General features: G+C 49.5%; 1 protein-coding gene across 1 annotated transcript; it reads left to right on the top strand.

The window, feature by feature from the left end:
* The first annotated feature begins 5,250 nt into the window (after positions 1-5,250).
* On the top strand, positions 5,251-13,881 carry LOC142921021 (dead end protein homolog 1-like). The gene is made up of 2 exons (XM_076062907.1): positions 5,251-5,538; positions 11,763-13,881. Exon 2 carries the CDS (start codon positions 11,925-11,927, stop codon positions 13,173-13,175), a length of 1,251 nt encoding a protein of 416 aa, XP_075919022.1. The 5' UTR covers positions 5,251-5,538; positions 11,763-11,924; the 3' UTR covers positions 13,176-13,881.
* The last annotated feature ends 335 nt before the right edge of the window (positions 13,882-14,216 follow it).

Genomic DNA, 14,216 nt, shown 5'->3' with positions numbered 1-14,216 from the left:
AGTGGGTGAGTGAGTGGGTGTGAGTGGGTGAATGAGTGAGTGGGTGATTGAGTGGGTGAGTGATTGAGTGAGTGGGTGAGTGAGTGGGTGAGTGAGTGGGTGTCAGTGAGTGGGTGAGTGAGTGACTGAGTGGGTGGGTGAGTGACTAGGTGGGTGAGTGACTGGGTGGGTGGGTGAGTGGGTGGATGGGTGGGCGAGTGGGTGGGTGGGTGAGTGACTGAGTGGGTGGGTGAGTGAATGGGTGGGTGGGTGAGTGGGTGGGTGAGTGAGTGGGTGGCTGCGTGGATGAGTGGATGATTGAGTGGGTGGGTAGTTGAGTGGGTGAGTGAGTGGGTGGGTGAGTGGATGATGGGTGAATGAGTAAGTGAGTGGGTGGTTGAGTGAGTGGTTGAGTGAGTGGTTGAGTGAGTGAGTGGGTGGTTGAGTGAGTGAGTGGTTGAGTGAGTGAGTGGTTGAGTGAGTGGGTGAGTGAGTGAGTGGGTAAGTGAGTGAGTGGGTGGGTGAGTGAGTGGGTGGGGTGGCTGAGTGAATGGGTGGATGGGTGGCTGAGTGAGTGGGTGAGTGAGTGGGTGAGTGGCTGAGTGAGTGGGTGAGTGAGTGAGTGGGTGTGTAAGTGGGTGAGTGGATGATGGGTGGGTGTCATAACCCTCCACCACCCGACACGGCCAATCAGCAAAAAAAGTGTCACGTTGACAAAAGACAAAATAGCTCACTACTTTAGCCCACCGGTGTGTTGAAGAGTGAATCCACAACATTTACACATTTTTTTTAATACGACGTTTCACTGGAAATTACATCCAGCATCATCGGGCATTAGAGGGGTTGTTTGTTATTGCTGTGCAGCGTGTCCTCGTGTGACTCTGGGGATAGGCATGGGACGCCCCCCGGTGCATATCCCTTTTTGTTATCAAAACCCCCATGATTTGGTGACTACAAATATATAAAAAAAGCAATAAGGTCCAAGGTTGTTAAAAATAAAATGTAAAAAACCCACCACCATTGAACAGCGAAAATAACAAACCAATCGCGGAGCGCACCGTCCAGTGCTGCAGCAGTACCCGGGTGGCACACTGGGCAGCACCCAGGTGGCACACTGGGCAGCACCCGGGTGGCACACTGGTGGCACACAGGGTGGTACCAGTGTGGTACACTGGTGGCACACTGGTGGCACACTGGTGGCACACTGGGTGGTACCAGTGTGGCACACTGGTGGCACACTGGTGGCACCCGGGTGGCACACTGATGGCACCCGGGTGGCACACTGGTGGCACACTGGTGGCACACCGGGTGGCACACCGGGTGGTACCAGGGTGCCGCCTGTGTACAGCCAACTGAGCTGCTGTGTACCACTTTTTCAGAAGCGACCCGACCATCACAGACGACAGCTCAACTGAGTGGCGAAGCGTCGTCATCATCATCATCACGTGGACATTTATAGCGGCAGTCAAATACTCTAAACGGGTCATCGATGTTGATTCTAAATGTGGATTAGAAAAATCCACCCGACCATGGGGAGAGAGACACAAATATACAGCAGCAGCAGGCGTCGGGGTCGAACCCACGAAGTCCTGTAGACCAGGCGAGGTAGTCAACATCTCCTAGCCACCATGGTGATGAGAGAGACACGCAAACGCCAAATATACAGTGGCAGGCACACTACACTATACACTACACTATACATTACTATACCCTACACACTACACTATACATTACTATACACTACACTATACATTAATATACACTACACTATACATTACTATACACTACACATTACTATACACTACACACTACACTATACATTACTATACACTACACAGTACACTATACATTACTATACACTACACATTACTGTACACTACACACTACACTATACATTAATATACACTACACACTATACATTACTATACACTATCCATTACTATACATTACTATACACTACACATTACTATACACTACACACTACACTATACATTAATATACACTACACACTACACTATACATTACTATACACTACACATTACCATACATTACACACTACACTATACATTACTATACACTACACATTACTATACACTACACACTACACTATACATTACTATACACTACACACTACACTATACATTACTATACACTACACAGTACACTATACATTACTATACACTACACATTACTGTACACTACACACTACACTATACATTAATATACACTACACACTATACATTACTATACACTATCCATTACTATACATTACTATACACTACACATTACTATACACTACACACTACACTATACATTAATATACACTACACACTACACTATACATTACTATACACTACACAACACACTACACTATACATTACTATACACTACACATTACTATACACTACACACTACACTATACATTACTATACACTACACACTACACTATACATTACTATACACTACACTATACATTAATATACACTACACACTACACTATGCATTACTATACACTATAAATTACTATACACTATCCATTACTATACATTACTATACACTACACACTACACTATACACTACACTATACATTAATATACACTACACTATACATTACCATATACTACACACTACACTATACCTTACTATACACTACACACTACACTATACATTACTATACACTATACATTACTATACACTACACACTACACTATACATTACTATACACTACACATTACCATACACTATACACTACACTATACATTACTATACACTACACACTATACATTACTATACACTACACATTACCATACACTACACTATACATTACTATACACTACACACTACACTATACATTACTATACACTATCCATTACTATACACTACACACTACACTACACATTACTATACACTACACACTACACTACACATTACTATACACTACACACTATACATTACTATACACTACACATTACTATACACTAGTGATGTATACGTGTAGCAGTGAAGCCGGTGCCAGGCTAGGTGCACCTGCTTTAGTGATGTAGCAGTGAAGCAGTGAAGCCGGTGCCAGGCTAGGTACACCTGCTGTAGTGATGTATCTGTGTAGCAGTGAAGCCGGTGCCAGGCTAGGTGCACGTCGTGTTGCGGGTGGAAGGAACAACCTGAAGCCCTCCTGATTGGTCCAAGTGGCACCCAGCCACCCCAAACCATCGCCTCCTCCGATTGGACGGTGCCTCTGAGCAACGTGCGCTCCTATTGGCTAAGCTGCGCAGATCGCATCATAGCCGATTCGATTCCTAATTATAGCTCAATACGATTTAGCCGCTGTTCAACAAAGAGGGCGGTAGGCATCGATGATCGATTCTATGAATCGTTTGTCAATGCGTTCTTAGATTGGAGAGAATCTAATTTTTTTACGGTGAAGGTGAATATCGATTCTGATGGAACGAGTCGGGGAATGAATCGAAACTACGGAATCGCGTTTAGATCCACACTAGTGTTAGTGAATTTTTAAAAAATATTTTTAAGCAGGAAATTCGTTTTAAAATTTAGATTATTTTTTTTCTCCATGGCTACGGCCTTGATGTATGCACACACATACACGTGTTGAGATATCGCACCTTCAATTAGCAAGGTTGGCGTAATCTCGGACCGGTTTGATCTCGTGATAAGACGCTTGGACATGGCCTAAACGGTAAAATAACACAGCGTTTACAGAAAGCAAACGCACACTGATGCCTATCTGAATGCAGAATCGCATCATCATCATCCAGCTCAGAAATCCTCTCTTATCAAGACGCTCATACATCGGGCTAAAACAGTGTCTGATGGTGAGAGTCTAGTGAGAGAGATTAAACACGTTAAAGACGCACTACGACAGAATGACTACAATAATGCTCAAATTAACAGCACTGAATGCCAAATCACGATCGCAAAGCAATACTGCTGAAAGCGACCAGATTGTTAAAACAATAAAAAATTCCATATATCTTAGGAGTAGCTGACAAATTAGCCCGTGTTTTGCAAAAACAAAACATTACAGTAAGATTTGGTACAGTACACAAAATTCAAAAACTAGTATCTTGCACTAAAGACGCATTACCTAAATTATCAACAGAAGGTGTATATCGGATTAATTGTTTATGTGGCAGATGCTATATTAGACAGACGGGACGTAACATCAGCATAAGACTAAAAGAACATCAAAGAAATATTAAATTATCTCAAACAACTGTCGGCAGTGGCAGAACATGCTTGTCAACAAGGACACTCAATTGATTTTGATAACGTTGAAGTGTTGTGTAAAACGAATTATTACTGGCAAAGACTAATTAGAAAATCCATTGAAATTGAGAGGAATAGAAATAATTTTAATCGCTCTGACAGCTACAGGCTTAGTGCGGCTTGGAAGCGTATTATTAAATCATACATATTACAATTCCTTATTGGGGAAACACATACTAATTAACGGATTACTAACGTAGCATATAATCACAATAACACACATTACAACTAATTACTAATCTACAACTCATTACTAATCAAAACCATTGACTGATTACCAATCGATTATATAATTACAATACCCCCCTCCGCCTCTAATCACTGCCCCTGATATGAGTTAAGTGATGACGTCACCCTGCTGCTCTATATAAAACCGGGAGCAAGTGAGGGCTTTACCATTCTGGCGAATTGCCCGTTGATGCGGATGTAATTACCAGCGAAACGTCGTACTCAAACTGTAAATGTTGTGGATTCACTCTTCAACACACCGGTGGGCTAAAATAGTGAACTATTTGTCTTTTGTCATAGTGACACTTTTTTTTGCTGATTGGCCGTGTCGGGTGGTGGAGGGTTACGACACATTTATAAATAACGCGATCTAACCCAAAAACCTTTATGATGAATATACATTGTATTAAACCTATATTAGATCATAAATACATTTCTACCCTACAATATACAAATCTACATTGTGCTTATGTTTCAATTCTACTTTTATTAACTCACACACTTACAAATATAGTGTCTAGGACACATTTATTGTCTAGGACACATTTTCAAAGAAATATTTTCATGTACCCAGACAATATTTGCACGTGCCCACATTAAAAAAAAACTTGCAGACTGCATACGTAGCTACGACAATGCAAAGCAGCACACACAGCCATGCATTCAATAGCTTTTTACGTTTCGCGGGTTTCTCTCTAAGTTTATTCTGTTTCTATTTCAGCTTATTGGGGTTTTCTCCTAGTGAATGGGCAGTGATGAGTCGATGGGCAGTGCTGAGTCTACGGGCAGTGCTTATCAGATCTACGGAATCTGAGCCTCGCTCGCCCCCACGTGATCGCCTATCCGCGCTACGTTTTCTGAAAGCGTCAAGATAAGGCCTCTGACGTGATCACAGGCACGCGCGCAAGTCACCCGTCCGTGGCAGCGACACGGAACGTCAGACATAAGCGACCTCCTCTTCCACCACCGCACTAGGAAATAGTTTCATGTGTAACCTCATCAAGACCCCTCCCCCCCTCCCCCAGACACCTACGGAGCTTTGCGCCGGTAAGTGCCGTAGTGAGGCCTGGTCCCCGGGAGTGTCGCCGGTCTCGGCTAGATTGCTCACCCGGCCCAGGGTGGCGATGTGGGCCGCCTGGGGCTCGCTGGGGAGACAAAGGCGGCCGCGCGCTCAGGCGCTTGGTCACCCCATCGTGCACCACGCGGCGGCTGCTGCTGCTGCTGCTGGAGACTGAACAGCGGCTCGCCCCCCAAGGGTCTCGTTCCAGGGCTCGTACGGTGGGGGGGGGGGGCATCTCTCTAGTTTGTCTTTGATGGTGGTGATGGTGGTGGTGATGATGTTGGTGGTGATGATGGTGGTGGTGGTGGTGATGGTGGTGGTGATGGTGGTGATGTTGGTGGTGATGGTGGTGGTGATGTTGGTGGTGGTGATGATGTTGGTGGTGGTGATGTTGGTGGTGTTGGTGGTGATGTTGGTGGTGGTGATGGTGGTGGTGATGATGTTGGTGGTGATGATGGTGGTGGTGGTGGTGATGGTGGTGGTGATGGTGGTGATGTTGGTGGTAGTGATGGTGGTGGTGATGTTTGTGGTGATGATGGTGGTGGTGGTGGTGATGTTGGTGGTGGTGATGGTGGTGATGTTGGTGGTGGTGATGGTGGTGGTGATGTTTGTGGTGGTGATGTTGGTGGTGGTGGTGGTGGTGATGTTGGTGGTGGTGGTGGTGATGGTGGTGATGTTGGTGGTGGTGATGATGGTGGTGGTGATGGTGGTGATGTTGGTGGTGATGTTGGTGGTGGTGATGGTGATGATGTTGGTGGTGATGTTGGTGGTGGTGATGGTGGTGGTGATGTTGGTGGTGATGTTGGTGGTGATGTTGGTGGTGGTGATGTTGGTGGTGGTGGTGGTGATGTTGGTGGTGATGTTGGTGGTGATGTTGGTGGTGGTGGGGATGTTGGTGGTGATGTTGGTGGGGGTGATGTTGGTGGTGGTGATGGTGGTGGTGATGTTGGTGGTGATGTTGGTGGTGATGTTGGTGGTGGTGATGGTGGTGGTAATGTTGGTGGTGGTGGGGGTGTTGGTGGTGATGTTGGTGGTGGTGATGTTGGTGGTGGTGATGTTGGTGGTGGTGATGGTGCTGTTGGTGGTGGTGATGTTGGTGGTGGTGATGGTGGTGGTGATGGTGCTGTTGGTGCTGGTGATGTTGGTGGTGGTGGTGATGGTGGTGGTGGGGATGTTAGTGGTGGTGATGTTGGTGGTGGTGGTGGTGATGGTGGTGGTGGTGATGGTGATGTTGGTGGTGGTGATGGTGCTGTTGGTGGTGGTGATGTTGGTGATGGTGATGTTTGTGGTGGTGATGTTGGTGGTGGTGGTGATGTTGGTGGTGATGGTGGTGGTGGGGATGTTAGTGGTGGTGATGTTGGTGGTGGTGGTGATGTTGGTGGTGGTGATGGTGATGTTGGTGGTGGTGATGGTGCTGTTGGTGGTGGTGGTGATGTTGGTGATGGTGATGTTTGTGGTGGTGATGTTGGTGGTGGTGGTGATGTTGGTGGTGGTGATGTTGGTGGTGGTGATGGTGCTGTTGGTGGTGGTGATGTTGGTGGTGGTGATGGTGATGTTGGTGGTGGTGATGGCGCTGTTGGTGGTGGTGGTGGTGGTGATGTTGGTGATGGTGATGTTTGTGGTGATGTTGGTGGTGGTGGTGTTGGTGGTGGTGGTGATGTTGGTGGTGGTGGTGACGGTGGTGATGTTGGTGGTGGTGATGTTGGTGGTGATGTTGGTGGTGGTGGGGATGTTGGTGGTGATGTTGGTGGTGGTGATATTGGTGATGGTGGTGGTGATGTTGGTGGTGGTGGGGATGTTGGTGGTGGTGATGGTGGTGGTGATGTTGGTGGTGATGTTGGTGGTGGTGGTGGTGATGTTGGAGGTGGTGGGGATGTTAGTGGTGGTGATGTTGGTGGTGGTGATGGTGCTGTTGGTGGTGGTGATGTTGGTGGTGGTGGTGATGTTGGTGGTGATGTTGGTGGTGGTGATGTTGGTGGTGATGGTGATGTTGGTGGTGATGTTGGTGGTGGTGATGGTGGTGGTGATGTTGGTGGTGGTGTTGGTGGTGGTGGTGGTGGTGATGTTGGTGGTGGTGGTGGTGATGTTGGTGGTGATGTTGGTGGTGGTGATGTTGGTGGTGGTGGGGATGTTGGCGGTGATGTTGGTGGTGGTGGTGGTGGTGATGTTGGTGGTGGTGGTGTTGGTGGTGATGTTGGTGGTGGTGGTGATGTTGGTGGTGGTGATGTTGGTGGTTGTGATGTTGGTGGTGGTGGGGATGTTGGTGGTGGTGATGGTGCTGTTGGTGGTGGTGGTGATGTTGGTGATGGTGATGTTTGTGGTGGTGATGTTGGTGGTGGTGGTGATGTTGGTGGTGATGGTGGTGGTGGGGATGTTAGTGGTGGTGATGTTGGTGGTGGTGGTGATGTTGGTGGTGGTGATGGTGATGTTGGTGGTGGTGATGGTGCTGTTGGTGGTGGTGGTGATGTTGGTGATGGTGATGTTTGTGGTGGTGATGTTGGTGGTGGTGGTGATGTTGGTGGTGGTGATGTTGGTGGTGGTGATGGTGCTGTTGGTGGTGGTGATGTTGGTGGTGGTGATGGTGATGTTGGTGGTGGTGATGGCGCTGTTGGTGGTGGTGGTGGTGATGTTGGTGATGGTGATGTTTGTGGTGATGTTGGTGGTGGTGGTGTTGGTGGTGGTGGTGATGTTGGTGGTGGTGGTGACGGTGGTGATGTTGGTGGTGGTGATGTTGGTGGTGATGTTGGTGGTGGTGGGGATGTTGGTGGTGATGTTGGTGGTGGTGATATTGGTGATGGTGGTGGTGATGTTGGTGGTGGTGGGGATGTTGGTGGTGGTGATGGTGGTGGTGATGTTGGTGGTGATGTTGGTGGTGGTGATGTTGGTGGTGGTGGGGATGTTAGTGTTGGTGATGTTGGTGGTGGTGATGGTGCTGTTGGTGGTGGTGATGTTGGTGGTGGTGGTGATGTTGGTGGTGATGTTGGTGGTGGTGATGTTGGTGGTGATGGTGATGTTGGTGGTGATGTTGGTGGTGGTGATGGTGATGTTGGTGGTGGTGTTGGTGGTGGTGGTGATGTTGGTGGTGGTGGTGGTGATGTTGGTGGTGATGTTGGTGGTGGTGATGTTGGTGGTGGTGGGGATGTTGGCGGTGATGTTGGTGGTGGTGATGGTGGTGGTGATGTTGGTGGTGGTGGTGTTGGTGGTGGTGATGTTGGTGGTGGTGGTGATGTTGGTGGTGATGTTGGTGGTGGTGATGTTGGTGGTGATGTTGGTGGTGGTGGGGATGTTGGTGGTGATGTTGGTGGTGGTGATGGTGGTGGTGATGTTGGTGGTGATGTTGGTGGTGGTGGGGATGTTGGTGGTGGTGGTGTTGGTGGTGGTGATGTTGGTGGTGGTGATGTTGGTGGTGATGTTGGTGGTGGTGGGGATGTTGGTGGTGATGTTGGTGGTGGTGATATTGGTGGTGGTGATGGTGGTGGTGATGTTGGTGGTGGTGGGGATGTTGGTGGTGATATTGGTGGTGGTGATGGTGGTGGTGATGTTGGTGGTGATGTTGGTGGTGGTGGTGATGTTGGTGGTGGTGATGTTGGTGGTGGTGATGTTGGTGGTGGTGATGTTGGTGGTGGTGATGGTGATGTTGGTGGTGGTGATGGTGCTGTTGGTGGTGGTAGTGATGTTGGTGATGGTGATGTTTGTGGTGGTGATGTTGGTGGTGGTGATGGTGATGTTGGTGGTGGTGATGGTGCTGTTGGTGGTGGTGATGGTGGTGGTGGTGGTGATGCTGGTGGTGGTGATGGTGGTGGTGATGCTGGTGGTGGTGGTGGTGATGTTGGTGGTGATGGTGGTGGATGGAGCGTTTGTGTGAACTAATATAAATGACGGTGTCAAAAATCTTTACTTGAAAGGAATTGGCCTTTAAAAGGTAGCAAAGCGTTTATTTGCAAGGCAATTTTAACAAATTGCACGAACATGAACCATTCAAAAACGTGTCATAACGTGACTGATCAGACATCACGAAAACGTCTGAGGCCTGCGCCCAAAACAATTACCGCACTCCCGGTCAAAGTGCGCCGTCTAATCTGGGAAACGGGGGCATTACAGGAGAAAGGTCAAATTTAATTTAACAACAACAACAATAATAATATATGGACAAGTTCGGCAGGCCAAATTAAGAAGCCCAACGGGCCGTCTTTTGCCCACGTCTGGCCCAACTCGTGTAGAGACGGAGCTACGGGATCGCTTCATGACGCAGGAGCGAAGTGTAACGTGGCCCTTGCAGTACCGTGAGCGACTCACGAGGGGGGTGCCCTTCACCCCGCAGCGGATAGACCACGGCTGAGGCTGATGACGGACCGGTTGAGGCTCACGGCGTTCCTCTGAGGCCGAATGAATCAGCCTCGCCCCCCTCCGCTGCACTCCGGGCTCTCGCGTAATGCATCCTGTACACAAATTGAACGTCTCTGAATGTGGATTCAACTGTCGCCGGTTCCAACGTGCAAGCCTCATCTCCCCTCTTACACCAGGCACCGCCTCCGTGCGCTCTGTGCTGCAGGAGCCGAAGCTTTCTGATCGAAGCGGCGAGTTGACCTTCTCCTTGTGTAGAGGTCAACCCTCGATTCGTCATTTGCCTCGCCTTCTCCTCTTGCTGCCTCCAAGATCTGGAACTTACTTCCCTCAACCATCTGTCCAAGTCCAAGCTAAATACATTTCCTCCTCTTCTCTGCCTATGGCCGTCTCTCTCTTAAAATACCGGACAAATATCACGCCTCGTTGTTACCGGTTAGGTGCACGCGTCTGTTGTGGTATAGCGTCGTGAGATTTGGTTGCATGCAGATGCTCTCTAAATGAAAAATCGTGTTAACTTATTCTGTACAAGCTACACCACTGTCGTCATGTATAATAATCACACACACACCACTCGCGCTATTCGCCACAGCAGAGTTAATTGTGTAGGCAATGTCACAACAGTTGCAAAGCTACCGATCAAAGATGAATCGGCCCACTCTGAAACACATGCAAAATGAATATCTAGATATGAATGGCGTGACCAAATAAAACATATGCCGGATCGTTTTGGTGAACGCTACACTAACAACAATACTCATTTCTATACAACGTCTGGCTCGCATGATTACTCTGTGTGGTTCATAAGGTGAGGGGCGTGTGCTGCTTTGATTATGGCAATTCAACCCCCGACCCACCACCCTCCCCAACAACTCACTCCAACCATTCTGCGGTCATGATTTGGGACTGTGATTCCATTTGCAAGTAAACTCACATTTCAACAATGAGGGTTGAAAGCATTAAGCATTAGATCTGTCTGCATGTCTGCTGTGTTGTAAAGATGATCCAATATGAACACAATTGTAGCACAACAGCTCTGTTGCTGTTAGGGACCTAACAATTTTGAAAACTGGCCACAATTGATTACACGGCCCACGCATGGTCCAGAGCAGAACTCGGTATCACCTAAGGTAGCAAGACTTCAGTCGTACCCATTTATTTGGATGGAAAATGAAAGTAAATTACTTGATAGTCTCACTCATTGCATTTGTTTATCACTGGCCACGTAGAGAAATTGAAACTGCTCAATTTAGGCCACCTCACGTGGTACCGACAAAGGAGACATCTCATGGGCTATGAAAAAATAAGAATAGGTTGTATCCTTTCTGGCAATAAAACAGATCTTAGGATTCATTGAAGAAGGTTTCTGTTTGGTGTTTGAACATCTAAACACCCGTTTTATTGCCAAAAAAGGATCAAATCTATTCTTATTTTGTCATACTTTGATACCGGCAAAACGGTCTCATTTTGAAGCGTCTCATGGACTATTGGATGGGGGGGAAAAAACTGGCGCTAAAAGTCAGTGGCGACCTCTCCTGTCGTGCCCAGTGACGTCATCACGGGCGAAGTTCACCGCGCGAAGTCAAACGCCGCCTCATGAGCGCCGCTCGAAACGCAAAATCATCGCTCGGTGAACATTTCCGAGGACAAACAAACGCATGCCGGGAACCGTGTGAGTTTGTGTTTCTTGTTTCCTCTGCGCAATGTGGGGGAGGGCTTCATCCAGCAGTGGATTGACAAAAGCGCTGTATGCATACTGCACAGGCTACGCTAACGTCACATTTAGGCCCATGGACCGAACAAACGCGTCTCTCTTTCTCCATCCGTCTCCACTCTCTCTCTTCCTCTCTTCACTGCTGGCCTGTAGGTTTGGGCCGAGCGAGTTCCTGCCGGGGATTTGGCTCTTCAGGAGCTGATTCCCCCCGTGGCTTTGTCGGCACGAGGCGACCGCGCGGAGTGTCAAGGGCTCCACCGGGCCCCAAGCCGCTGCCCCAGCACCACCGTAGCAGCCAAACCACCGGTGCTCGGCATGGCCTGTATGAAGGTCCTGCCGGACCTCATGTTGCGCACAGGGTACAACATCGTCCAGGAGAACGGACAGAGGAAGATCGGACCACCGCCCGACTGGCAGGGGCCCCGTCCCGCCCGTGGCTGTGAGGTGTTTCTGGGGAGGATCCCGCGCGACCTCTACGAGGATGAGCTGGTGCCCGTGCTGGAGATGGTGGGGAATCTCTACCAGCTCTGCCTCATGATGGAGTTTAGCGGAGAGAACCGCGGCTACGCGTTCGCTACCTACGCCACGCGCGCCCAAGCCATGGATGCCGTCAAGAAACTCGATAAATTCGAGATCCGTCCAGGATGCCGCATTGGAGTCCACTTCAGCGTGGACAATCGCTGCCTCTTAATTGGGGGGCTGCCAAAGGACAAGAAGCGAGCGGAGGTGATGATGGCGATGAGCGGTGCCACGGAGGGCGTGGTGGACGTCAAGATGAGCGTCTGTCGCTGGGACAAAACCCTCAACCGAGGCTACGCGTTCATCGAGTACGGGAGCCATCGCGCGGCCGCCATGGCCCGGCGGAAGCTCCTTCGAATCAACTTGCAGCTATGGGGCCGGACCATCAAGGTGGACTGGGCCATCCCGGAACGGGTGGCTGCGGCCGCGGCGGTGGAGATGGAGGCGGCGGTGCCAGACCTGCTGCAGCCGGAGTGCACGGGCACCGGCAAAGCCGCACAAAGCCAATTTGGGGGCTGGGGGGCACGCATGCAGCTGTGGTGGGTACCTCTCCACCTGCGGCCCATGCCCATTGCTCTCGAGGCGCTGCCGGAGGCGGCCATGCTGTCGTGGGAGGTGCGGCTGCGGATGCTGTGCCGGACCGCCGGCATCAGCTACCCAATCTTCGAGCTGCACGCTTACTCGGAGCCCGGGATACCCGTGGGCCTCCTCTATAAGATGTCGATTCCCGGGGTGGGAGAAGGCGCCGGCATCTTCCCCGAATTTCTGAGCTCCAGCGAGGAGGGAGCACGGGAGGTGGCGTGTCAGCTCGCCTACAACATCCTCAGCAATGCGAATTCCCCACCTCCGGCCACGCCCTCTCGTGGAACCTTCGAGCAGGTTACCAGAGAGGGCGTGGCCAGAGGCGTGGCTAGGCCCCGCCTCCGGCCACGCCCTCTCGTCGAACCTTGGAGCAGGTTTCACGAGAGGGCGTGGCCAGAGGCGTGGCTAGGCCCCGCCTCCAGCCACGCCCTCTCGTGGAACCCTTCGAGCAGGTTACCGGAGTAACTCGGCTAGCCCCACCTGTTGCCCTTGCCCCAGATGTGCCTCCTTCCCTGATTGGTTGTTACCTCTGTGGCCGTACCCCTGAAGCCCTTGCCAAGCCAGCAGGTGTCACCCTGTCAAGTCAGCAGGTGTCACCCTGTGATGTCAGCAGGTGTCACCGTGTGATGTCAGCAGGTGTCACCCTGTGATGTCAGCAGGTGTCACCCTGTCATGTCAGCAGGTGTCACCCTGTCATTACACTTCAATGAAAACCGACAACAGAATCCTTGAAGAAAAAAAACTAATTCAGGTTTTTTGACATGTCGACGCCATTTCGTTTATGAAAATGCACGGGAGAAAAATATATTTTGTTCACGTCGCATTCTGATGTCAGAACATTTGATTGTTTATCAAATAGAAAAACCCTTGAACAACTTTGCTGCACACGGAGATGTCCGTGCACCGCCTCGTTTCCACGGCCTCTATCCCGGTGCCATTTGTATTTTAGTTCTGTTCCTTCACCTGAAGAAGGCTACTTGTGTTGTGGCCGAAACGTCGTGATTTTTGTTGTTTTATTTTTTTACCTACGTGGTGACTTTACCGAATAGAACCAAAGAGTACACATACAGCTGTTAAGAGTTTGATGTTTTATTGATTTTCAGTTTAGGTGTTTTTTTCCGGTAATGTTTCTGTTGTTAATGTTTTAGTGGAAATAAAGTCCCGAAAAGTCTCTCTCCACTCTCTCTCCACTCTCTCTCTCTCCACTCTCTCTCTCCACTCTCTCTCTCTCCACTCTCTCTCTCCACTCTCTCTCCACTCTCACTCTCCACTCTCTCTCCACTCTCTCTCCACTCTCTCTCCACTCTCTCTCTCTACTCTCTCTCTCCACTCTCACTTTCTCCACTCTCTCTCTCCACTCTCTCTCTCTCCACTCTCTCTCCACTCTCTCTCCACTCTCTCTCCACTCTCTCTCTCCACTCTCTCTCTCCACTCTCTCTCTCCACTCTCTCTCCACTCTCTCTCTCCACTCTCTCTCTCCACTCTCTCTCTCCACTCTCTCCACTC

The sequence above is a fragment of the Petromyzon marinus genome, unplaced genomic scaffold, assembly GCF_048934315.1.
Source record: "Petromyzon marinus isolate PM22_M1 ecotype Great Lakes invasive population unplaced genomic scaffold, UKy_Petmar_22M1.pri1.0 PM_G_Scaffold_79, whole genome shotgun sequence".
NCBI lineage: Eukaryota > Metazoa > Chordata > Hyperoartia > Petromyzontiformes > Petromyzontidae > Petromyzon > Petromyzon marinus.
Note: the sequence above shows the minus strand (reverse complement) of the source record. Positions and strands in the feature narration are given on the sequence as shown.